The sequence below is a fragment of the Mobula hypostoma genome, chromosome 18 (assembly GCF_963921235.1).
Source record: "Mobula hypostoma chromosome 18, sMobHyp1.1, whole genome shotgun sequence".
NCBI classification, from domain to species: Eukaryota; Metazoa; Chordata; class Chondrichthyes; order Myliobatiformes; family Myliobatidae; genus Mobula; species Mobula hypostoma.
Window position 1 is genome coordinate 6350301 of NC_086114.1, and position 27218 is coordinate 6377518.

Sequence of the window (27218 nt, forward strand, 5' to 3'; positions counted from 1 at the left end):
AATAAATAACTGAACACATATAATATTAAATATATTATATATGTGTTTATTTAAAAACATAAGCAAAAGAATAGGGAGGTAGTGTTTTCATGGGTACACTGGCCGTTCAGAAATCTGCGACAGAACGAGGAAATTTAAACATGGTAAGTAGTTGGGGTAGGGAATGTACTGTCCAGTGGAAAGTGGAGGCAGGCACATTCATAACACCTGGAAGGGAAATGGCTAAGTTTTGCAAGGAAAGAGTTAGTAGTGCCACGGGGAGAGGGACTGGCTGAGCAAGACTTCAGTCAGTGGGACAACAGTTACCTCTCTGCATTCAGGCCTTTCCACAGGGTGGCCATCTCACTCCTGAACCTCCCACAAACCACGTGGGTATTTGAGCAGTAGATTGTGTTCTGCAGGGAATGGCTTTCCTATGCAGTGAGGATGTAGTCATTTATTGTTGAGTAGAATACAGTTGGAAGACTGGCTATGAGCATTGAGTGGGAGGGTGGAAAGGGGCTTGTTTTGCCATTGTTGTGTTCTGTTTAGTTGTGGCCACTAGACTATAAGAAATAGTAACAGAATTAGGCCTTTCAGCCCATTGAGTCTGCTCCGCCAATCCATCATGGCTGATTTATTATCCCCCCTCAACCCCATTCTCCAGCCTTCTCCCCGTAAGCTTTGATGTTCTTACTAATCAAGAACCTATCAACCCCCACTTTACATATTCCCAGTGACTTGGCTTCTACAGACATCTGTGTCAGTGAATTCCACAGATTCACCACCTTCTAGCTCAAGAACTTCTTCCTCAACTCTGTTCTACAGGGATGCCCCTCTATTCTGAGGCTGTGCCCTCTGGTCCTAGACTCCCCCACATCCTCTCCACGTCCACTCTGTCTAGGCCTTTCAATATTCAATAGGTTTTAATGAGATCCCTCCTCATTCTTCTAAACTCCAGCAAGTACAGATCCAAATCCAATTCCAAAGAATGATTTATCATCACTGTAAATAATGTGTACTGATGCCTTTGAGAGATGGGCTGCAACTGTGTGGAATACTGCTCGCAACTCACCTGTTTTGTACACCTTATCGATTTCATGGATTTCGGCATTCGAGCGAGAAGCTAGGATTTCGATTAGACACTGCTCGTCCGTCCCAGCTCCCTGTGGACAAAAACAAAGTCAACACACTTCTTTTCGATGTGATCTGACACCACCAGTTTCAGGACGTTATTACCCTGCAACCCTTTGGGGCAGCACAGTTAGTGTGATGCTATTAGAGCTCGGAGCACTGGAGTTCGGAATCCCATTCCAGCTGTCCTTAAGGAGTACGTACCCCCTCCACGTGTCTGCATGGGTTTCCTCTGGGTGCTCTGGTTTCCTCCCACAGACCAAAGATGTAGCGGTTAGTAGGATAATTGGTGATTGTAAATTGTCCTGTGATTAGGCTAGGGTTAAATAGACGGGGAGCTGGGGGCGCGCGGCTTGCTGGGCCGGAGGGGTCTGTTCCACACTGTATCTCTAAGTAAATAAACAAAAACTGCCAACTCCTGAGGCGGTGTGGAGAACTTCAACTATGCAGTATTGCAACGTTGTGTTCTTCTGCATTTCTGTAACTTGTTGCGACTGAAGTCAAAGGAACTGTGCCTGTTTTTACTACAATGAGTTTTGTTTGCAGTGCATACCAGTTGGCTCAATGTTTACAGCGCTAGCGACCCAGGTTCAGTTCCTGCCGCTGTCTGTAAGGAGTTTGTATGTTCTCCCCGTGACCATGTGGGTTTCCTCCCACAGTCCAAAGACACAAGGGTTAGGGTTAGTGAGTTGTGGGCATGTTATGTTGGCTTCGGAAGCATGGCAAAACTTGCGGGCTGCCCTCAGACTCTATTGGTCGTTGACACAAACGACACATTTCACTGTATGTTTCGATGTACGTGTGACAAATAAATCTAATCAAAAATAAAAGAACAAACGTGGGAGAGGAAGGAATAGCAGAGAATGCAGAGAGAGATGCAGGGTTGGGGAACTCGTGTGAGCATCGACATCACTGAGCCGAACAGCCTGCTTTGGTGCCGTGAGCCCCAGGTCTGTCATGGTGGTGCCCTGTGGCTCCGTATGCCCAGCTCCTCACTAACCTTGATGGCTTCTTTCATTTCTGTTGCATCAAAGAGCGCAGGGGGTTTCAGCAGGGCCAGTACTGTCTTCTCAAAGTTACCCGATAGCTCGGACTTCAGCTCCTTTATCAAGTCCTGCATTGGGGAAGAGATAGGTCAAAGTGGCGCACAGCAAGATCCTAAATAAACCCATAGTACCAGACAATCTGCTTTTTAATACCGTCAAGCCAACAACAAGGATGTGGACTGGTCTGCTTGTCTTGCCTTTGAAGAGCAGTGACCTGTTGCATTGTGCCAATTCACAAGCTATATAACTATGAATAAGGTATTAATCCTTCAGTCTAAATGAAGAGTCACGACCCAAAACATGGACTGTCCATTTCCATAAGGCTATACAACATGGGAACAGAACCACTGCATTCAGCCTAGGAGTCTGCTCTGCCATTCCATCATGGCTGATTTATTATCCCTCTCAACCCCATTCTCCTGCCTTCTCCCCGTAACCTTTGATGCTCTTACTGATCAAGAACCTATCAACCTCTGCTTCAAATATATCCAATGACTTGGCCTCCACAACTGTCTGTGGCAACGAATTCTACAGATTCACGGCTTCTAAAGAAATTTCTCCTCATCTCTGTTCTAAAGGGACACCCTTCTATTCTGAAGCTGGGTCCTCTGGTCTCAGACTCCCTCCACTACAAGAAACATCCTCTCCATGCCCACTCTATCTAGGCCTTTCAGTATTTGGTAGATTTCAATGAGATTCCCCTCATTGAACAAAATACCTATCTGAGAAGGTAAGTGACAGAACTGAAGTTACTTCCCTTCCTTCCCCACTATAGTAATAACAAAAGACCTACGATGGACTCGTATCAGCACAGAGCAAACAAAGGTGTGTTTTAATGACTGAATGCTGATGTAAGGTACTTGCCTTCCCGTAGGCAGTTTTAAAAGAGAGGACAATCTGTTGTCTCTGCTTATTCGACCGATGAGCAACAATGTCTATGATGGCTTGTTCATTTGTGCCTGTGAACAGAAGAATTCAGTATCAGGAAGGGAAACAACTCCATCAACTGTTCACAATAACAACCCACAGAAAATCTCCGTGACTGCTGACCGCTGCACACGCAAACTGTGCTGTACTCTGCAATGGCAGCTGTATAAACTGGTAAAATGGTGCATTATTGTCACATGTACCAAGCTAAAGTGACAAACTGTGCCCCAGTACATCAACTAATTCACCCTTTTGTATTGAATGGTGTCCATGCAGATCAGTGCATTGCAACAGTGCATCAAGGGAAAACAATAACAGAATGCAGAGTGAAGTGGAACGGCTACAGAGAAAGTGTGGTGCAGGTAGACGGTGAGGTGCAAGATCATCTTATAGTACCAGGGAAGTATCTAGTTGCCCCTTCCTCTATTCCCCACTCTGACCTTTTAACCTCTTCTCACCTGCCTATTACCTCCCCCTGGGTCCTCACCTCCCTCCCTTTCTCGTGGTCCACTCCCCTCTCCTATCAGATTCTTCCTTCTCTAGCCCTTTGTCTTTCCCACCCGCCTGGCTTCACCCATCACCTTTCAGCTACCTTCCTTCCTCTCTCACCTTTTCATTCTGGCGTTTCCCCCCTCAGTCCTGAGGGAGAGTCTCAGCCCAACACGTAGACTATCCATTGATTTCCATTGATGCTGCCTGACCTGCTGAGTTCCTCCAGCAATTTGTGTGAGTTGCCAGCTATTTAGTAGTCCTATAACAGTAGCTGGGTGGCAGGCTGGAGATGCGTCTCTACCAAAGGAGGTGTAAGACGCTCCTTCCCTCCGGTAGCCTGCAGGTCACCCTTGGGCAAGGTTTAACATGTGCTTAGCACCCTGATCAAGGTCACGTGAAGCTGGTGTATATTACAGCTCCTAGTTATGCGACCACTGACGCCAGGCAGACAATCTCTGAAGAGGAAGTAAAGACACTTATGCACATTGCTGGTCACAGCGTCTATGTGCTTTGACCAGGGCAGCTTATTGGTAATGGTAACCTAGGAAATTTAAGCTCTCATCCATCTCCATTTCAGCACCATTAATGTAAACAAGAGCATGTGCTCCACCCCCTCTTCCTGAGGTCAATGAACAGCTCTTTTGTTTGCTGACATTGAGGGAAAGGTTGTTACCATGGCACCACATCACTAGGCCCTCCCTCCCTCTCCTTCCTGTGTTCTAGAGGACATGACTTTTGGGTAAGTGGGAAGAGATTCTGAGGTGATACAAAAGGGGGCCACCTTCACCCACAGAACGGCAGATGCCTGAAAAGCACTGCGTGAGAGCGTGGTAACAGCGGAGTTGCCGACAGCTTAAGGAAGTGTTTAGATGAGCAATGGAATCACAGAGGGTCAGAGGTCAAGAGTGTGGAGATGGGATTAACATGGATGGGTGCCCACTGATCTGCATGGATGTGGTGGAGCCAAATGATCCTTTTCCTTGCTGTAGAACTCCATCGAATTCTGCCATGGTGGTCCCAAGCCCGGCTACGAAAGGAAGAAGGATTGAGCATGGTGCTAGCAACCCCATCCTATAAAAACGCAGAGTTACAGACACACCAACAGAAGCTCCAAAGACCTCATTCCTGGGAGAGCAAGGATCTCTGTCTAGAAGATGTAGGACGGACCACAAATTGGGCAAATTGAAGAGACCGGGCCAGAACAGAGGACTTCAGCAAGATGCTGTCAGTGGTCTATGCCCCAACAGGGCTGATGGGGCTTAAGACTGAGAAGAGCTCCTGTGATAAAAGCCTTTTTTATAGAAAGTACCAGCATCACTAACTACCTAACTGTATGCAAGCCTTATCCAGTTATATAAGCAGATACAGGCAGACTTTAACGTGGCCAGATGTAGAAATATTTACCAGATTAAAGATGAGCTTTATTTGTCACATGCACCCCAAAACATACATAGAGTGAAATGCATCATTTGATTCAACCACCAGTATAGTCCGAGGATTCGCTGGGGGCAGCCTGCAATTGTTGCCATGTTCCCGGCACCAAGATAGCATGCCCTCAATTTACTAAACCTAACCCGTATGCCTTTGGAATGGGGAAGGAGAGTGGAGCGCCCGGGAGAAACTCACGCAGACACAGGGAGAACTTACCGACAGTGGTGGGAATTGAGCGAGGTCATTGGCACTGTAAAGCATTACGCTACCACATACAAAACTCAGTGTGGTAAAAATGGGCAAAGTTCCTTTGACTTTAATCGCAACAATCCGCATAAATTGCAGAACGACACAACTTTGCAACACTTCCACGTTCTATAAAGGAGGGAAATAGCCTTTTTTTAAACTCACGAGAGAGCGTAGGCCATCAACTTTTTGCTGTTGATGTTTCTGTAGCGAGCAATTTCTTTTTTACGAGGTCAAGTTGCTAGCTTGACGTTCAACCCGGCATGGATGGAAAGCGTGCCTGGGGAGCCGGCTGGGTTCGAACCCGGGAACCTTCGCTCCGAAGTCCGGCTCTGATGCCACTACACCACCAGCCGGCTTCTCCACATTCTATGCCTGCCTCAAAACCTCTCTGCTACATCCACAAGGAACTCCTTTAATTAATTATTGACAGATACAGCGAAGAGCCAGCCCTTCCAGCCCAATGAGCCGAACAGCCCAACAACCCCACTTATTAACAATAGCCTAATCACAGGACAATTTACAATGACCATTTAACCTTCCAACCCATTCACCCTGGGGCTCTGGGAGGAAACCCAAGCACCCGTGAGCTTTACAGGAAGAACGTACAAATTCCTTACAGAGAGCGCTGGAATTGAACTCCAGACTCCAGATTGCCCCCAGCTGTAACGATGTCACACTAACCACTACACTACCACGCGCCCTGGAATATCTGGAACATTGACTGTCGCATTTTTGAAAGATGACGTGAGGACACAACTCCACATCAGACCTCAGCAGCATCATGAAAACCAGACTCGTTAGAGAATCCAACACAAGCCTCCCTGTCCAAGGAGGGCTGGGATTTGGAATGCAGCATGTCAGGCAGTGGTTGAAGGGAACAGCATTTCAAGGCGAAGGAATGGAAGGAAGTACCCCGGGATTGGTTAAAGTGAGGGGTGAAGAGAACACCTGACAGCTGACAGGTTTCTCTGCTAGTATTTTGTTAGAAGTTGAGATCAGGGGAATGTGGGGCAGTGGTGAACATCCACACAATTTCACCTCTATGTCCTGAACTCCAAATCACTTCTCTTTGTCAGCTATTCAAACATCAAAGAGAACTGAACTTTCCCTGAGCCCAATGCCAAAACAATTCAGGAGACGTTAAAGGGAAATGGAGAGGAAATATCGCTGGGCGGGGACAAATTAGATGCAAATGTCACTGGGAAGTAGGATAGGTTTTTCTCCCACGATCTGGAAGATCCATTTCTGCTCCTAACACAAGAGAGAAACTGTGGTAGGTGAGGTAATGAGTGAGGCAGAAAGACTGGAGTTTAATCAACACAGACAACAAAACACGAACAGTACAACAGCCTAAGACAGTGGAGCAGAATTAGGCCATTTGGCCTAACAAGTCTGCCCCACCATTCTGACAAGGCTGACTTATTTATTTTTATTTCAGTTAGACATACATCAGGGTAACAGGCCCTTCAGGCCCATTGAGCCTGTGCTGCCCAATTACACCATGTGACCTATAACCTACCTCATTGGAGTGTGAGGTGAAACTGGAGCCTCCGGAAGAAACTATCGCGGTCATGGGGAGAATGTATAAACTCCTTACTGACAGCGTCAGGAACTGAACCTGTGCCACTGGTGTAACAGTGTTATGCTAACCGCTATAGAATCGTGATTTATTTTTCCTCTCAACCTCATTCTCCTCATAACCTATGACACCCGTAATAATCAAGGAACTATCAATCTGCATTTTAATGACTTAACCTCCACAGCTCACGGTGGCAATGATCAAATGGCAGCACGGACTCGATGGGCTGAATGCCTAACTGTGCTCTTATTATGTTGTACAGTTTCAGGGAGATTTGTGTACTGTTTCCCTGTCTGACCAAGGAAACTGCCTGCACTAGGGTTTCCTATATTGTTACCTTTCACCTTATGCCAGAGTACCTGATGTTGACAGCAGTTATAAACAGCTATTCAACCATGGAAGGCATCACACCCAACCCACTAATATCCACAAGCACTACCCCACAGCGCATCATTAGAAGACATTGAGGAGACGTTGGATCTGGTGATATTGATCCAGGAAGTTCTTTGGAAAGCAAGAATGAGACATTAAACTTGGCATTAAACACAGAACAAACAAAGAAAAAGAAAGGTGTGACCTTCTTGCACTCAGACTGGAGATACCAACATCCCAGTGACAACAATTAACCTATGAAACAGCCAGATTCAAGTGGTGTGACACCTGCTACAGAAAAACTGTGGAGCTTCCAGACAGAAGAAATAGCTATATTATAATTACTGGAGATTTTCAGTAAGTACATGTATATAATTATCTAAAAATATAAGCAAACATAAGAAAGATTAAACCACCGGAAAAATTACAAGAGGGCAGGAGACCGAGGGGAGATTTGATAGCGATATACAAAATTATGAGAGGTATGCATATGGTAAATGCAAGCAGGCTTTTTCCAGAGGTTGGGTGAGACTAGAACTAGAGGTCATAGGATAAGGGTGAAAGGTGAAATGTTTAAGGGGAATGCGAGAGGAAACTTTTAAAAGTTTATTTCATTTATTTAGAGATACAGCTCAAAACAGGCCCTTTCAGCCCATTGAGCCTCACTGCCCAGCAACCCCCGACTTAACCCCAGCTGAATCGCGGGACGTTTCCTTTACAATGAACAATTGACCTGCTAACAGGTACATCTTTGGACTGTGGGAGGAAACTGGAGTACCCAGAGAAAACCCACACGTTGCATGGAGAGGATGTATGAACTCCTTACAGCGGACACGGGAATTGAACTCTGAACTTTGACACCTTGAGCTGTAATAGACCTGTGTTAACCACCATGCTGACTTCTTCACTCAGAGGGCAGTGAGAATGTGAAATGAACTGCCAGTGGAAGTGGTAGAAGTGAGTTTGATTGCAGCATTTAAAAGAAGTTTGGATAAATACATGGATAGGAGGAGTATGGAGGGCTATGGTCCCAGTGCAGGTCAGTACTGTATTATAGTTTGACAAGAACTAGATGGGCTGAAGGGCCTGTTTCTTTGCTGTGGTGTCTAGGAAGCAATAACAATGCTAACCTTATTTCAACAGGATTCAACAGCAGGTGACTTTTCCTTCTGTAGCACAGAGGCTGAGCAACCTCTCACTCCGGTCTCCAGCTTAATTAGAAAACACACAGATAGGAATTCACTTACCAAACCCCTTCATGGCTTTCCTCAGGACCTCGGCATCCCGCAGAGCATCGAATCCAGCCGCATCTCTAACAGTCCCCCGGTTGACAGGCTAAACACAAAACATGGGTGTCAGGGAGCAGAGGAGACAGATGCATTTTCAAGTTTATGTCAAGCACTGGTGACCTCCCAGCTGAGATTGTGGGGAAGATTTTCACCCCCTTGGGCTGTTTGCACAACCTTATCTGCTGGTGCTTGAAAGGGGGGGCCATTCAGCCACTCAAACTTCTTCAAACACTATGGATCTTCACATATCATTTCAGTTGATCTGTCCTGGGCCCAGTACACAAGTGCCACTATGAAGAAAGTTTGGCAGCATTTCTACTTTCTCAGAAGTTCACAATGATTTGGCACGTCATCTAAAATTTTAACAAACTTCTACAGATGTGTGGTGGAGAGTATATTGACTGGCTGCATCACAGCCTGGTATGGAAACACCAATGGCCTTGAACAGAAAATCCTACAAAAAGAACTGGATGAAGCCTGGTACATCACAGGTAAAGCCCTTCCACCTACGCAGAGTGCTGTCACAGGGAAACAGCATCCACCATCGAGGCCCTTAACCATCCAGGACATGTTCTCTTCTCACAGATGCCATCAGGAAAAAGGTACAGGAGCCTCAGGACTCACACCACCAGGTCCATTTATTACCCCCTAACCACCAGGCTCTTGAACCAGAGGGGATAATTTCACTTGTCCCATCACTGAACTGTTCCCACAACCTATGGACTCACTTTCGAGGACTCTATCTCATGTTCTCAGTATTTATTGCTTATTATTAATTATTATTATTTATTTTTTCCCCTCTTCCTTCTTGTATTTGAACAGTTTGTTGCTTTTTGCGCATTGGTTGTTTGTCCTGTTGGATGCGATCTTTCTCTGATTCTATTAAGTTCCTTGTATTACTGTGTACACCCACAAGAAAATGAATTTCGGGGTTGTATGTGGTGACAAATGTGTACTTTGATAATAATTTTACTTTGAACATCGAACGTCAGCGGTGAATACAATTAAAACCCAATTCAACCTGACCCCAACCACAGGATTATAATTTCAATCCCCTACCCAACCACTGCCCTACATAAAACCATTTCCAACACACTGTTCACACGCATCAAAAATAATTACCATACGTTCACCTAGAGGGTGTTGGGCTAAGCGACAGGCAGAATGCAAGACAATGGAAGTGAGAGTTGCTACTTGTTCAGTGTTATGTTGGAAGTTATGGATGGTGTTCAAAACGCTAGGCTCCCTGCTGTTCTCCATTTGAACACCCCCACCCACCCTCCATCCCCCTCACAATCTAATCTCCCTCTCTCTCTCTCTCACATAAACACAAGAGATTCTGCAGATGTTAGCAGTCCAGAGGAACACCTTTCTGGGATGTTGGAGGGAGGGGTGTGACCACTGATCTGAGACAGACACAGGCAGAAGTCAGTTTGCACTAAGATCACAATGTTAAAGTATTGAGTGAATTGGTGGAGTTGCTGAACAGTTCGTGAATTACTTAGTATTCCAAAATGCATCAATATTTTCTGCAGTAACAACACACAAAACGCTGGAGGAACTCAGCAGCTCTGGCAGCTTCTATGAAACAGAACAAAGAGTCAACATTTTGGGCCAAAACACTTCATTAGGACTGATGGAAAATGCACGGTCATGCACTTTGGTAGTAGAAATAAATGTGCAGACTATTTTCTAAACAGGGAGAAAATCCAGGAATCTGAAATGCAGAGGGACTTGGCAGTCCTTGTGCCAAACACCCTGAAGGTTAACTTGCAAGTTGAGTCGGTGGTGAGGAAGGCAAGTGCCATGTTAGCATTCATTTCAAGAGGTCTTGAATACAAGAGCAAGGATGTGATGCTGAGACTTTATAAGGCACTGGTGGGGCCTTACCTTGAGTATTGTGATTAGTTTTGGGCCTCCATCTTAGAAAGAATATGCTGGCATTGGAGAGGGTCCAGAGGAGGTTCACAAGGATGATTCCAGGAATGAAAGGGTTATCATACAAGGAACTTTTGATGGCTCTGGGTCTGTAGACACTGGAATTCAGAAGGATGAGGGGGGATCTCATTGAAACCTTTTGAATATTGAAAGGCCTAGACAGAGTAGATGTGGAAAGGATGTTTCCCATGGTAGGAGAGTCCAGGACAAGAGGGCACAGCCTCAGGATAGAGGAGAGCCCTTTCAAAACAGATACAGAGAAGTTTCTTTAGCCAAAGGGTGGTGAATTTTGGAATTTCTTGCCATGTGCAGCTGTGGAGGCCAGGTCATTGGGTGTATTTAAAGCAGAGATTGATAGGTTCTTGATTGGACATGGCATCAAGGGTTACAGGGAGAAGGCTAGGAACTGGGGTTGAGGAGGAAAAGAAAAGGGTCAGCCACGATTGAATGGTAGAGCAGACTCGATGGGCCAGATGGCCTAATTCCACTCCCATGTCTTATTCTCTTATGAAGGGTCTAAGCCCAAAAGAATGACTCTTTATTCCTTTTCCATAGATGCTGCCTGACTTGTTCAGTTCCTCCAGCATTTTGTAAGTGTATCTGTAGCCTCCTACATTGTTATAACAAGAATGGCAGAAAAACGGAGGACTATGTAGGAAGGATACATTAGATTGATCTTGGAGTAGGTTAAAAGGTCAGCACAACATCATGGGCTGAAGGGACTGTACTGTGCTGTAGTGTTCGATGTTCTACTAGGGCCCAAAGTAAGAAGCATTTCATCTACTTCCTAGGCATGTTACAGCATATTGGACTCTCTATCAAATTCTGCAGCTCCCAATGACTGTTATTTTTTCATGTCATCTCTACTCCCACATGTATTACTGCACCCTAACCTGCTATTTGCAGTTCCTCGTAAGCACAGGCAATCCTGCAGGAGCTGGAAGTCTTGGGTTCTCATCCAGATGACGTGTCTTGTTCCAAAACGTTGACTGTTTACATCAAGGGTTCCCAACCTGTGGTCCACGGACACCTTGGTTAATGGTAGCGGTCCACGGCATTAAAAAAAGATTGGAAATCCCCTGGTTTACATAGATGCTGCCTGAACTTTCTGAGCTCCTCCAGCATTTGCAACTCATCCCTCTTCTTTGTTACTTTCTAACTATCTCCATGGTAACACTGACCCCACCCAAACACAGATACTTCCCTTGTCCTATCCATCCCTCGCCCTCACCTTCAGCCATACGCCGTCTCCCACATTGACCTTGGTTACACCTCTTCCCTTCTCTCAGTTCTTCCGCCTCCACATCTGTTCCCATGATGAGGTTTTCCGTTCCAGGACATCTGAAATATCCTTTTTGCAGAAAACAGGCCTCACCACCACTGCTATCAAAGCAGCCCACACCTGCGTCTTTTGTATTTCCCACATATCTGCCTTCATCCCATCTGCCCCTCATCCCCCACAGACATAACTAAGATAGGGTTTCCCCTTCTCCTCACCTACACCTGACTAGCCTCTGCATCCAACAACTGCAGCAGCAGAAGACTGCGAACATTCACTCAGGTAGCGAATAAGGCGGCTACTGGTGTACATACCTGAACTAACTTGTGTATTTAGGATGAGCAATATGATGGAGATGTCTGTCTGTCTGTCTAGGTACCATATCCGATGCAGACGTTGGTGACCATGATTTTCCATATAGATCTATCCCTCATTCTTTGGATGACTTCCATTTCCTCGAAGCGTAGCCACCTGGCTATGCTTTTGATGTACATAAGCCAAGGTCTTCCTCTAGGTTTGCTCCCCTCAATCTTTCCAGAGAGTATGAGTTTTTCTAGTTCATCTTTCTGCATGATGTGTCCTAGGAATCTGAGTTGTCTTTCTCTTATTGTTGGTATGAGTGATCGAACTGCTTGGGCTCTTCTGAGAACTTCTTCATTTAATGTATGCGTGGTCCATGATATTTTTAACATTCTCCTGTAGAACCATAATTCAGCTGCTTCTAGTCTCTTTTCCATTGCTGGAGAAATGGTCCAGCATTGACTTCCATAGGTCAGGGTAGAATAAATGTAGCACTGCAGAATTCTGTTTTTAGTGTACGTGCTCATCTTTCTGTCTGTTAATATGGTCTTCATTTTTTGGAAAGCTTCTTTCGCCATTGCTATTCTGTATTTGATATCTGTGTCACACCTGCCATCACTTGTTATTAGGCTGCCAAGATATCTGAATTTGTTGACTTGTTTGATGTTTGTATTTCCGATCTTGATCACACATTGTGGGATGTTTGTCTTTCTGGAGATGACCATGCTTTCTATCTTCTTGGTGTTGATTGAGAGGCCTATGCGACTACTTTCTGCTGCCACTATAGTGAGTAGTTCTTGAAGTTTTGTTTCTGAGTCAGCTGTTAGTACAATGTCATCAGCATATCTGATGTTATTTATATTATGGCTTCCAATTGTGAATCCTTTGATGTCTCTGATACTTCTCAAGATATTTTCACTACACAGGTTGAATAAGTCTGGCGAAAAGACACAACCTTGCCTGACTCCTCTCATGATATTCACATACTCACTCACTTCTCCTTCTATTCTGATGGATGCTGTCTGGTCCCAGTATAAGTTTCCCATCTATGTCAAGGTTTTGAAGCATTTTCAGAAGATCTTGGTGTCTGACAGGGTCAAAAGCTCATACCCAGGAGGGATGATGGAGATAATTCACAAAAATACAAAATATAACAGGGAACTTACGGTAAGAGAGAAAATTCACATCACACTTTATTTAGTTCCTTAACCTTTTAAAACCTACTGAATAAAGAGATGACATCAGTGATCTGGTCTGCTCTTGCAGTGCGAGATTTCTGTATCTCTCCAAGGGTTGTGGTTATCACATGCACCCACTTTACGCTGGCGTGCGGATTGAGGAAGCGAGACCACACGGTGTGAACAAGCTTCAGATGTGTTCCTATCACGTTAGGTGTGTGCTGGCTGGTTACGTTCACTGAATCTGATATTTATTTGGGATTGACCACAGTATTACTAACATCTGCTTTAAACAGAAAGGAAGACACAACTTGTTGGAAAAACACACAACAGTTCAGGAAAATTTTGGGCAGAGAGGAAAAAAGGCAACGTTTCAGATTTCATCTAAGTGATTCATCCACCCAAAACGTAAACGGCTCCACTTTCCACAGATGCTGCCTGGTGAGTTTTCCCAGCAGTTTATGTTATTCCAGGATTTGTATATTTGATAAAAACAAATAGCAGGTGTTGGCTACTCAACTCTTGCTCCTGCTGCCAACCATTATCACAACAGTGCCTTGTCCATATTCTCAACTGATACCCATTTCCTCACTGTACAAAAGAAAACAATCAAAGGGTCTCAGCTAAAAAAGTCAACTGTTTATCCCTCTCCATAGATGCGGTCCGACTGGCTGAGCTGCTCCAGCATTTTGTGTGTGTTGCTCTGGATTTTCAGCATCTACAGAATCTCTTGTGTTTATGATCTCTGTCTTGAATACACTCATTGACTAAGTGTTCACCACTCTCCAGGTTAGAGAATTCCAAAGGTTCCTAACCACTGGCTAAAGAAACCACTCTTCTCTTTCTTTAGTGTCCTTTCCCCTTCTGTTCATCTCCCTAAGAATTTTAAATTCCTTGAGAAGATTAAAAACTCAAATGGACTTTTAGAGAAGATAAAAACCCACGTGGCACTATGACCATGGATGAAACCGAAGACCATGGATGGGGACGATGAGCTGATGGCATGGATAGGGCTGACACATGTGCGCGGGCCAGACCAATGTCCGATGTCAGATTGATAAGACCATAAGACAATGGAGCAGTATTAGACCATTTAGCTCATCGAGCATCGAGCCTGCTCTGCCACTTGGACATGGCTGATTTATCATCCCTCTCAACTCCATTCTCCTGCCTTCTCCCCAAAACTTTTCATGCCCTTACAAATAAGTACCTATCACCCTCCGGTTTAAACATACCCAATGACTTGGGCTCCACAGTCGTGTCTGGCAATGAGCTCCAGATTCACTAGCCTCTGGCTCAAGAAGTACCTCTTCATCTGATGGCCCAGATTGGTCATTATAGGTGGCACCAGAGCCACTGCAGCACATTACCCCTCCACATTCATCAGCTTAAGTCAAGAATTAGTGATCAGAAGGAAGAAATCTGATACATTTTCATTTCCTAAACGTAAGCTAACATCTTGCTATCATCAGCCTCCTCACCAAAGACCTGGGATTGAACTACGGACTTCTGATTCTGAAAGCACAGCGATTCCTTGGGTAAAGACAGAGGATGATAGGCAGCAGAGCTGCTACAGTAGATCAAAGATCTCTCTTTAGAAACACTGACAGATTCTGTCTCCATGTTGCTGCCTGATATACTGAACGCTTTCAACATTTTTTGTTGTAACTTCAGATTTCCAGCATCTGCTGTGTTTTGTTCTGGTAAGCTCCTTAAACTATAGCTTAAAGTTTAAAAGGCGATGCCTCTAAAAGGCGCATTTATCATTAAAGACACCTAGCATACGGAAGAAGTCCTCTTCTCATTTCCACTATCAAGGAGGAAGTACAGGAGACTGAAGACACACACTCAACGTTTCAGGAACAGCTTCTTCCCCTCCACCATCAGATTTCGAAATAGACAATGAACCTATGAAAACTACCTCACTATTATTTATTATTAAGTTTGTTGCCGCAAAACAACAAATTTTACGGCATATGACAATGCCTGATTCTGAAACATTCACAAGATGTATCTGTATGCCTATCACACACAAACATATGCTCATGCGTGAGAAAATCTCTCAAATTTAACCACAACTACTTTGTAACACCTCAAGCAATCTGTTCCATTAATGCCGAGATAGCCAATAACACCTGACATACAGACTTTCTCACAACTTGTTACATGCAGTCACATACCAAACTTCTCTCGACTATTTTCTTTGAAGGTGTTAAGCCATTTTTTAAGATTCCACACTTAAGGTAAGAGGGGAAGACTCCACTCACAAAACACACAAAATGCTGAAAGAACTCAGCAGTCAGGCAGCAGCTATGGAGGGGAATAGACATGTTGACATTTCCGGCCAAGATCCTTCATTCAGAACTGATGAAACATCTTGGCCCAAAGCTTATTCGTCTCCTGTGTCTGTTTTGCTCTGGATTTCTAGCATCTGCAGAATCTCCTGTGTTTTGGGATCTCCCCAATCTTGATCTCTGTGCCCAATCCCCTCAGTTGTCAGATATCCTGGAGGAACATCAGGAGTGTAGGAAGTTGCTCCCCTCCCCTTCTCCACAGACAGTCATGCAACTGCTTTGTAGAGAAGAGGGACCCTTCAGCCAGAGTTAGAAGGCACACAAGGTAATCAGCCTACAGAGACTTGGCACAGCATAGCATGCAGTTGTTTGAGAGAATCAACTCAAAAGACAGGTCCATGCGCTTACCTCAAATTCTGAGTCAATCTGGGATAAAACACCAAGGAACAGAAAATCATAAACACCACATTGTTAACGTTTGGGAAGGCATTTTCTTAAGGGCTCCCAATTATCCCCCGAGCTGGGATGGACACCCATCAATCTCCTCAATACCCTCGGATCTCACCCAATTCCAGCAACATTGCTCCCGAGTGTGAAACATAAGAGAGAACATGCAAGGGATTTTTGTTCATTACCTCAGCAACTCTGCACCAGGGCTGCCGTAATGTCAGGGTTACAGTGTATGGAAGCAGTCCCTTCGGCCCATCTCGTCCATGCTAACCAAGATTCCTATCCTAGCAGGCTTCACTTGCCCAAGTCTGGCTCATATGCCACTAAATCAAATCTGGGGTCCATGGACCCCTTGCTTGACGGTTTTAAAAAAGTTTGGAATCCCTGCTCTAATGCTTTCCGATCCACATACCTGTCAGAATATTTAATATTTATTTACTTATGTATTGAGTTACAGTGCAGAGTACATCCTTACAGCCCTTCGAGTCGCACTGCCCGGCAACCCCAATTTAACCCTAGCCTAATCACGGGACAATTTACATTGACCAATGTAACCTCTACATCTTTGTCATAGTCACACTTTATTGATCCCAGGGGAAATTGGTTTTCGTTACAAGTTGCACCATAAATAATTAAATAGTAATAAAACCATAAATAGTTAAATAGTAATATGTAAATTATGCCAGTAAATTATGAAATAAGTCCAGGACCAGCCTATTGGCTCAGGGTGTCTGACCCTCCAAGGGAGGAGTTGTAAAGTTTGATGGCTACAGGCAGGAATGACTTCCTATGACGCTCTGTGCTGCATCTCGGTGGAATGAGTCTCTGGATGAATGTACTCCTGTGCCCACCCAGTACATTATGTAGTGGATGGGAGACATTGTCCAAGATGTCATGCAACTTGGACAGCATCCTCTTTTCAGACACCCCCGTGAGAGAGTCCAGTTCCATCCCCACAACATCACTGGCCTTACGAATGAGTTTGTTGATTCTGTTGGTGTCTGCTACCCTCAGCCTGCTGCCCCAGCACACAACAGCAAACATGATAGCACTGGCCACCACAGACTCGTAGAACATCCTTGGACTGTGGGAGGAAACCGGAACACCTAGTGGAAACCTACACAGTCATGGGGAGAACGTAAAGACTCCTTACAGATGACATCGGAATTGAACTCTGAACTCCGATGCCCTGAGCTGAGCACAGCTAACCACTACGCTACTGGAGTGCCCAAAATATCTTTCAAACACTGTTGTTGTACTTGCTTTAACCACTTCCTCTGACAGCTCATTCTGTTTACATACCACTTTCTGAATGAAAAAGAGGTGTCTCAGGTTCCTATTAAATCACCCCTCCCCTGTCTTAAACCTAGGCCCGCAAGTTCTTGGTTCTTCAGCTCTGGTGGATAGAGAATAGAATAACTTACTGAGTTACCACAAAACTGCAGGTGAGAGTAGAACATTCTTTGATTGGCTAGAGTTAGCAAATTGTGGGAATGCCATACTGGTGCCAGAAGCACGGCAACACCTGCGGGCTGCTCCCAGCACACCTCCGACTGCGAGGTCATTGACGCAAATGGCACATTTCACTGTATGTTTCGATGCACGTGTGACAAATAAAGCTAATCTAATGACTGGAAGGGCCATGCAGATCCCTGAGTTACAGAGAACCACTCCTTAAGGGCACCATCAGTAAAGGTTTCCATGGACCTCCCCCAGTGTTTGGACTTGGACCTTTGCTGTAAAGAGCTAGGGATGATCGTAGGCTTGTTATTACCAAGGGCAGCACAAATGGGTAGCGGTTAGCGTAACATTTTACAGCGCTGGGAGAAAAGGATTTAATTCCTGCTACTGTCTGTAATGAGTTTGTACGTTCTCCCCGTGCTTGCATAGGTTTCCTGGGGGTGCTCCTAACATAAGGGTTAGTAGGTTAATTGGTCACGTGGGTGTAACTGTGTGGCACAGGTGTGTTGGGTTGGGTTACTGTGCTGGATCTCTAAATAAAAATAAATTAATTCAAGTACTGACAGTGCACGTTCCACAGCAGTTAAAATGTGTGTCACATTATAGACTGTCACTCATCCCAACACTGCCCATTACTAGGTCCTGTTGTCTCCACTCCCCTCTCACAACAAATGTCATTGTTCACACTTTCAATTGTTGGGGATCAAAACATTAAACAGATGAAAAATATCAATCTAAAACATTCATACCGAGCATTACCATAAACACCCTCTTGAGATCTTGACATTCCTTACCTTCACAGGAGCTGCAGACGGGGTTACTGTCGAACCAGGAGTAGCCGAATATCCTTGTGGTGGATTAGATGGATAACTTGGTGTCGGACCAGAGGGGTATCCAGGGGTTGGACCAGAGGGATATCCAGGGGCAGGACCAGAGCTTGGCGGAAATCCAGGGGTTGGACCAGAGGGGTATCCAGGGACAGGACCAGAGCTTGGCGGGAATCCAGGGGTTGGACCAGATGGGTATCCAGGGGCAGGGCCAGAGCTTGGCAGATATCCAGGTGTGGATCCAGGATATCCTGGAGCACCAGGCTGGTTGGACTGGCCTGGAAACATCCCGTATGGAGCTCCTGGAGGTGCCCCAAAACCAATATTCGGTGGTCCAGAACCAAACCCACCCATGTTGTTCATTACGTTTTGAGCCTACAACAGTAACATACACAAGGCAAAGGAATTAGAAAGTCAAGTCAACAAAGCAAAGCTAAATTCTTAATTTTGTTTTGATTTTGCTCAAAGTGAACAGAATAATCAATTTTCTAATACAGGTAAAAACACTCTCAGTTCAAAGTCAATTTATTATAAAGTGCACATAGGTCACCACATACTACCCAGAGATTCATTTTCTTGTGGGCATTCACAGTAAGTACAAAGAAACACAATAGAATCAATGAAAAACCACACCTGACAAAGACAAACAATGTGCAAAATATAACAAATTATACAAAAACAGAAAGAAAAAAAATAATAATTACGCAATGAATATCAAGATAGTGAATCGTAGAGTCTTTGAAAGTGAGTCTATAGATTGTGGAATCCGTTTAGCTTTAAGAGAAGTGAAGTTAACCACGTTGGACCAGGAACTGGATGAATGAAGAATAATAACTGTTCCTCAACCTGGGGCCTGAGGCTCCTGTACCTCCTTACCGATCGCAGCAGCGAGGAGATAGCATGGCCTGAGTGGTTAGAGGTCCTCAGCAAGTCAGGAGAGAGAAACCAGGGGTTTTAGGTCTTTCATCAGAAATGATTAATGCTCAATTCCAATTGGTTAATCTCTCGAAGTCATAGAGCAATACCACACAGAAAACAGGCCCTTCAGCCCATCGTGTCCATGCCAACCCAGGTTCCCATCTGAGCCAGGCCCATTTGCCTGAATTCAGCCCATATCCTCCTAAACCTTTCCTGTCCACATATCTACGTGTTGTGTTCGATACTGAGGGACAGTGCAGAGTACACCGACCCCACCCTTGCAGGATATTCGACTGAAATTTATTAATAATACTGCTTGTACAATATGTGAACTCCTCCCTTATGGGAGTGGCTAACTGATGGAGTAGGATTAATCTATTAATTACCACAACACTATCCACATGTCTTTTAAACCTTTCTTGTCCATGCACATACTGTATCTGTTGTGTTCGATATGGAGGACATTGAAACCATGAACACTACCTCACTACTTTTTTATTTCTGTTTTTGCACTACTTATTTAACTGTTTGATATACATATATAATTACTGTAATTCACAGTTTTTTCCCCTATGTTATTATCTATTGTATCATACTGCTGTCGCTAAGTTAACAAGTTTGGTGACATATGCTGATGATATTAAACCTGATTCTGATTTTGATTTTGAAGTGTCATAACAGAACCTGCTTTAAACTTCTCTCCTGGTTGTTTCTTCCCCACTCCCATCAGGTTCTTGAAACAACCTGAAAAACCCTAGTTTTACCTCAGATTGTATTGTCATTTTGTTGTATAATTTTATGTTCATTTATGTTGGCTGTTTGTAATGTACTGTGCTGCCATGCAAACAGCTAATTTCCATGGAATTTACATCCTAGTTATCTATGCCCATAACACTAACCTTGAACTTGTACCCTTTTCCAGTTTAATAACATCTCTATGACATCTCTTACTGAGTTGTGGATGGTAATCAATGACAACAAGAAAGGCTCAAATGGCGTGGTGCTTTACGGTGCCAGTGATCACCAAGCGGGGCCAATTCCTGCCACTGCCTGTAAGGAGTTTGTATCTTCTCCCTGTCATGGAATGGGTTTCCTCCCACATTCTGAAGGTGTATGGGTTAGAGTTCGGGAGTTGTGGGCATGCTAAATTGGTGCCAGAAGCATGGCGACCCCTGTGGGCTGCCCAGCACAACCTGCCACTGTGTTGGTTGTTAATGCAAATGATAGATTCCTCTGTATGTTTCATCATCTTCAAGAAGGTAGAGAGGAGGTGGGGGTGGGGGGGGGGAGGCAAATACAGTAGAGATATAGGGGGTTAAGCTACTGTGCAGACAAAATATTCACCTAATAAAATGCCTTTGTAGGTGGGAATACAGATGACAAACGCAGAGAGAACATTTCTGATTGTAGGGTTGATATTATAAAAGGATTAGGCATAAACCTGGATCGGTCTTACAGTGCCAGTCAGAACATGTTTCCAAAACTTACTTACCATTCCTTCCATGTAGGAGGTATTGATGTGTCCTTGTAAGTTGGGAAGTGCATCGATTCCAATTGGTGGAGGGAGATTGGTACCCCAGAGATGTCCAGCTAAAATCATACCAGAAGCAACAAGCATTGAATTCAGTCATCTTCAAGAGATGGTGCTCTAAGAACCCAATATCCATTACTTAAAGACCCTCTTCATCCCTTGTAACATGTGGTTACTTGAGTTACTGTCACCTTCCTGTCAGCTAGAACCAGTCTGGCCATTCTACTCTGACCTCTCTCATGAACAAGGTGTTTTCACCCACAGAACTGCCTGGATGATTTTTGTTTTTCACACCACTTTCTATAAACTCTAGAGAATGTCATGTGTGAAAATCCCAAGAGATCCGCAGTTTCTGAGATACTCAAACCACCCAATCTGGCACCAACAATCATTCCACATTCAAAGACACTTAGATCACATTTATTCCCCATTTTGATGTTTGGTCTGAACAACAACTGAACCTTTTGACTATGTCTGCATGGAGTTGCTGCCACATGATTGGCCGATTAGATATTGCATCAACAAGCAAGTGTACCCAAAAAAGTGGTCACCGAGTGGAACATCATCATGTATTGGAAGCTGGACAGCGGGGTGGGGGGGGGGGAGAGGTGGTTAAAGAAGATGGAGATAAGTTAAAGATTAGCATTACGGGTCACATGTACATTGAAAAATACAGTGAATTGTATTGATTGCATCAAATCACATTATTGAGAATTGTGCTAGACAGCCTGCAAAACCCCAAGATCCCGGTTCCAACTTAGCATGCCTGTAACTCACAAACCCTAATCTGTACATCTTTGGGATGTGGGAGGAAACTGGATAAGCCGGAGGAAAACCACACGGTTAAGGGAGATTGTACTAACTCCTTACAGACATTGGCGGGGATCAAACCCCAATGCACTGATAGGGAATTGAGTGTCTATGGAAAACTGTTATAGAAGTGTTTGAGGGCATTCATTGGAGACGTCACCTTGTCAGCAAAATCGCCGATCCTCCATGCCTGATCTAGTCAATGTAATTAGTCATAGAATCATAGAGCTTAATTGTATTGTCCATGGCACAGAAATGGTTGGAAACCCTTGGCCTAGTCCTATTGACCTGTGCCTGGACCAAAGCTTTCCATAACCTTCCCATCCACATGCCTATACAAACCTCTTAAATATTGAAATCAAACCCAAACCCGCCACTTCCGTTGGCAGCTCATTCACCCTCCCCTTTCATCGCCGTCTGAGTGAAGAAGATCTCCCTCAGGTGGCCTTTAAATATTTGACCTTTCACTCTTAACTCATGGCCTCTTGTAGACTCACCCAACCTCACTGGAAAGAGACTGCTTAACATTTACCCCATCTATACCCCTAATAATTTTGTATGCCTCTTTCAAATTTCCCCTCATTCTCCTACGCTGGAAAGAATAAGGTCTTACCCTATTCAACATTTCCTTCTAACTCAGGTCCTCAAGTCCCAGCAACATCCTTGTCAATTTTCTCTATACTCTTTCAATCTTATTGAAAAATTAAACATCTTCACATGAGGACTGAACAACATTTAATGCAATAAGAATTCTTAAAGCAGCATGAGGCCAAGGATGGATACCAAGGTGTGATGTTAAAGGGAAAGATCAAAGACAAGGTCAACATGACACAAGGTTTCAAAATTCACTACGGATCTAACACCCCCTGCAGTAATGGGAGAAGAAAATATACAAGGAGGAAAGTAGGTACATGCAGTGATGTTTGGTTGCTGAAATCAAGATACTCAAAGCAGTGTGATTCCAATAAGGAAGCTTGAGTGTGCCTGTGGTGAAGGATGTCGGGGCGAGGTTGATTGGGATAGCAGGGTACACACTTCTCTGGATGATCTTACTCCATTCTGAAGCGATTTGGATGGAGTGTTGGGAGTCACGATCAGAGCTGGCAATTTTGCAATCTGATTCCTTTAATGAGACTAAGCAGAATAACATTTCAGCACAAACTAGACGGGCCAAACAGCCTGTTTCAGTGCTGTAGTGCTCTATGACTCCAAGTACAAAAGGCACAGAAAACCGTTTAAGGAACTGGCCACTGCTCTACCTGTGATCACAAAAACCTGCAGAGTTGTGAACATACTTCAACACATCACCAGAACCAGCTTCATCCGCAAAGACTCTGTCTCTACTTCTCAAAGCCTTGGTAAAACAACCAGCATAATCAAAGACCCACCCACCCAGACATTCTCATTTCTCCCCTCTCCCATCAGGTGGATGATAAAAGAGGCTGAAAGCACATACCCCACCAGGCTCCAGGAGAGCTTCTATCCCACCGTTCAATTCATTTCAAGTTTAATTCTCAGCCAACCATACAGCCAGACGGGACAGTGTTAGTCTGGGGCCAAGGTGCAAAACGCAGTACCGACCAGTACCGACAGTCACACAGCGCAAAGCGCACATAGCACTGTGGTAAACCATGTATATATGTTGTAACTCGGTTACCTGTCTGGACACACCCCTCTGCTGACTGCCCCTGTGGCTCCTCCCACAGAGTCCTGTATAAAGGTGTTCGCCTTGCCCCTCCCCCTCAGTCCGGGGGCAGACACTCACTATGGAGGTCGTATTGTACAGCGAATAAAAGCCTTTCAGTATTTTACCAAACCTCAGTCTTTTGGAGTAATTGAAGGTGCTTCAAGCACGTATCAGCTAACAAGCACATAAAAGTATCACTAAGATACAGCCACGCAATAAACAGTCCCGACTCGAGCCACAATAGGGCTTGTCTTCTGTCGAGCGAACACGGGGGGAGCACCAACCCCAGCCTGGATGCCACACCACACCACCCCCGGTGGAGAGCACTGACAACAACACCTCTCTCCTGGCAGCTGTAAAGAGGCAACACCATGGCCCTGAGGCGCAGTCCTCACACATACAAGATAGCAAGGTTATCAGCTAAATACAGCTACGTAAAATATATGCATATATATAGTCCAGACCTATATGAATAGTTCCCCGGTACAATACTGACCCCACAAACTACCTCATTATGACCTTGCCTACATGCACTGTCCTTTCTCCGTACTTTATTCTGCATTCTTTCAGATTTCAAATTCAATCACTGACTACACATGCATCAAAACACACAGTGAAATGCATAGCAACACACATCAAAGTTGCTGGTGAACGCAGCAGGCCAAGCAGCATCTGTAGGAAGAGGCGTAGTCGACGTTTCAGGCCGAGACCCTTCGTCAGGACTTAGTCCTGACGAAGGGTCTCGGCCTGAAACGTCGACTGCGCCTCTTCCTACAGATGCTGCTTGGCCTGCTAGTTAGTCCTGACGAAGGGTCTCGGCCTGAAACATCGACTGCGCCTCTTCCTACAGATGCTGCTTGGCCTGCTGCGTTCACCAGCAACTTTGATGTGTGTTGCTTGAATTTCCAGCTTCTGCAGAATTCCTGTTGTTTGCAGTGAAATGCATAGTTTGCATTAACAGCCAACAAAACCTGAGGTCATGCTGGGGGTAGCCTGCAAGCTTCGTCACCCACTCCGGTGCCAACATAGAATTCCCACATTCTGTTACTGTTTTATTTTACCTTGGTCTACCTCAACGCACTGTGTAATGACTTGATCTGTATAAACTGTAGGGAAGTCGAGCGTTTCACTCTGTCTCCATACATGTGACAATGATCAACCAATTCCAAAACTGACAAAGTCTATTGCAATGCGCACGCACACACACACACACACACATATATATATATATATATATATATATATAAGCCATGAGCAACATGTGCCATTTATTCACAACTCCGGGAGCTTTCTAAGAGTATGGTATTTCACATATGCAAACCCACCCAACTGCATTTAACCATCTGGCTCGAGTGGGGGAGAGAAACGTGGTCTTGGTCATTCATACTGGACATAGTTTAAAAGCCCCTGCTCACTACATCGCAGTGGCACAGCAGTGTAGCAGTTAGCATAACACTATGACAGTGTCGAGAATGCCAAATAAACTTGACAAACAAAGCTAATATTTAAATAAAGCTACACGCACAACACGCTGGAGGAACTCAGCATCGGGTAGCATCCGTGGAAACGATCAGTCAACGTTTCGGGCCGGAGAGTCAACGTTTCGGGCCGGAGCCCTTTGTCAGGACTGTAGAGGGAAGGGGCAGAGGCCCCATAAAGAAAGTGGGGGGGAGTGTGGGAAGGAGAAGGCTGGTAGGTTCCAGGTGAAAAACCAGTAAGGGGAAAGATAAAGGGGTGGGGGAGAGGAAGCAGGGAGGTGATAGGCAGGAAAGGTGAAGAAGGAATAGGGGAAAACACAATGGGTAGTAGAAGGAGGTGGAACCATGAGGGAGGTGATAGGCAGCTGGGGGAGGGGGCAGAGTGAAACTGGGTTGGGGGAAGGGAGGGGGAGGGAATTACAGGAAGTTAGAGAATTCAATGCTCATGCCAAGGGGCTGGAGACTACCCAGACGGTATATGAGGTGTTGCTCCTCCAACCTGAGTTTGGCCTCTGCAGAGTATTTTGTATTTAAATAAAGCTACTCTTTTCATTGTCCTGATGAAGGATCTTGGCTTGAAATACTGGCATTTTATTTCTCTCCATAGATGCTGACTGGCCTGCTGAGTTCCCCCAGCATTTTGTGTGTGTAACTCTAGATTTCCGGCATCTGTAGAATCGCTTGCAATTATCTTTACCTTGTCTCTCCAATTCCAATGACAACACAGGAGTCAAGTTTAGGATTTTTGAGCCCTTAGCTTCTGGGGTAGTATGAGAAACAGCCAGTTACTAATGTCAGAGACGGAAAACACATTCCCTTATCAGGAAATCCTCAGTACAAAATGTGTTCATTTCTAGGAAGTGACCCATACTCCAGGGATTAATCGTAGGACAGAAATAACTTGGCTCACAGTGCTGATGTAAAAAAGCATTCAATAAATCCATCGAAAGGCAAACTGCTGACTGGATTGTGGAAAAAATAACTACATAGAGAGTCAGTCTTTAAGGATGACGAGCACTTTAGGAAATTATTCAAGAGGATTCTCCTGCAGTTAGGGGAAAGCGGAGGGCTGCAGCTTTAATGAATGAGGGCAGAAGTAACTCAGCCCCAGACAGGGTGGTGTCCACTGTCTCCTTTGTGGGTGCAGGGAAGGAGGAGTTCGGTGGCTAGAGCTATTTCAGAGCTGTCTATTTTTATTTACATTGCAACAGCAGAGAGATGACGCAGACTGGATGTCATCCTTCAGCTGACAAAATGTGCTGCATTTTGGGAAGTCAAAACCAGGGTAGGGTTTTTACAGTGAAGCAGAGGCCCTGGGGAGTATTGTGGAAAAGAGGGACCTAGGAAGTATATTTATTTCTTTTTTACTTTGACTTAGAGATACAGTGTGGTACCAGACCCTTCTGGCCCACACCACCTAATTACACACGTGACCAATTAGCCTACTAATCCGTACGCCCCTAGACCGTGAAAGGAAGCTGGAGCATTCGGTGAAAACACACACAGTCACGGGGGAGCGTGCAGACTCCTTACAGACAGTGGTGGGAATTGAACCCTGATTGGTGACACTCTAACAATTCTGCTAGCCACTACACGATGTGCCAGTGCGTGGGTTCCCCGAAAGTGACATCACGGGTCGACACAGTGAGCATTCGTCAGAGTTAGAGAAGAAGCTGAATTGCTTGCTTCTATGCTTCCATGTGCAATTTCTTTCAAAGTGGGCTTGCTAAAGAGCTTTTTTTAAAACCAAGAAAGGTACAGATGTGGGTCTGGACGCCTGGGAAGTGGGAAACCTGAACAACTTGATACAGAAAAGGGATAAAATAAAAGTAAACTGCAGGAAGAACTCAGCATCTGTGTAGCAAGATGGACAGATGACGTTTCAGAATCAAGTCAGGTTTTACAATCCCATGACCATGATTGTTCTTGGCAAATTTTTCTACAGAAGTGGTTTGCCATTGCCTTCTTCTGGGCGGTGTCTTTACAAGATGGGTGACCCCAGACATTATCAATACCCTTCAGAGGTTCTCTGCCTGGTGTCAGTGGTCACATAACCAGAACTTGTGATTTGCACCAGCAAATATGACCATCCAGCTCCTGCCCCCATGGGTTCACGTGACCCTGATCGGGGTGTGGGGGCTAATCAGGTGCTACACCTCGACGAAGGGTGACCTGCAGGCTAGCGGAGGGAAGGAGTGCCTTACACTTCCTTGTTAGAGACGCATCTCCATCACACTCGAGTTCTACAGGACCCAACCAGAGAAGGCAAGTTCGGGTCAGGGTAGGTGTACTATCTGATTAAACTTCCCTTTTGGGCCCACCCTCTATCTTAACCTCGTCAGGATAACTTACTTAGTGAAAAGGTACGTAACTGAGGCCTTCACTGAGGCTCAACATTTACCGCTTTGTTCAGGATTATGGTAATCACTCCCAATCTTCAAACAGGATTCCATGTCAAGCATGCAAGTGCTGTAAAGTGCCTAGACCTTAAGACATAGGAGCAAAATGGCCCATCGAATGCTCTGCCCTCTGCCCATCGATCATGGCTGATTTATTATCCCTCTCAGTC

General features: G+C 44.9%; 1 protein-coding gene across 2 annotated transcripts in view; it reads right to left on the reverse strand.

The window, feature by feature from the left end:
- The window catches only part of LOC134358307 (annexin A4-like), a 103414-nt gene that overhangs the window by 31648 nt on the left and 44548 nt on the right, over positions 1–27218 (reverse strand). Inside the window, exons 3-9 of one of the 2 annotated variants that reach the window (XM_063070389.1) lie at positions 20636–20733; positions 18193–18600; positions 15896–15913; positions 8457–8544; positions 3024–3118; positions 2114–2227; positions 1055–1145 (exon numbers count right to left, since the gene is read on the reverse strand). In XM_063070389.1, coding sequence (XP_062926459.1) covers positions 1055–1145; positions 2114–2227; positions 3024–3118; positions 8457–8544; positions 15896–15913; positions 18193–18600; positions 20636–20733 — 912 coding nt within the window. The remainder of the gene's footprint in view (positions 1–1054; positions 1146–2113; positions 2228–3023; positions 3119–8456; positions 8545–15895; positions 15914–18192; positions 18601–20635; positions 20734–27218) is intronic. The other variant, XM_063070390.1, reaches the window with a different exon arrangement.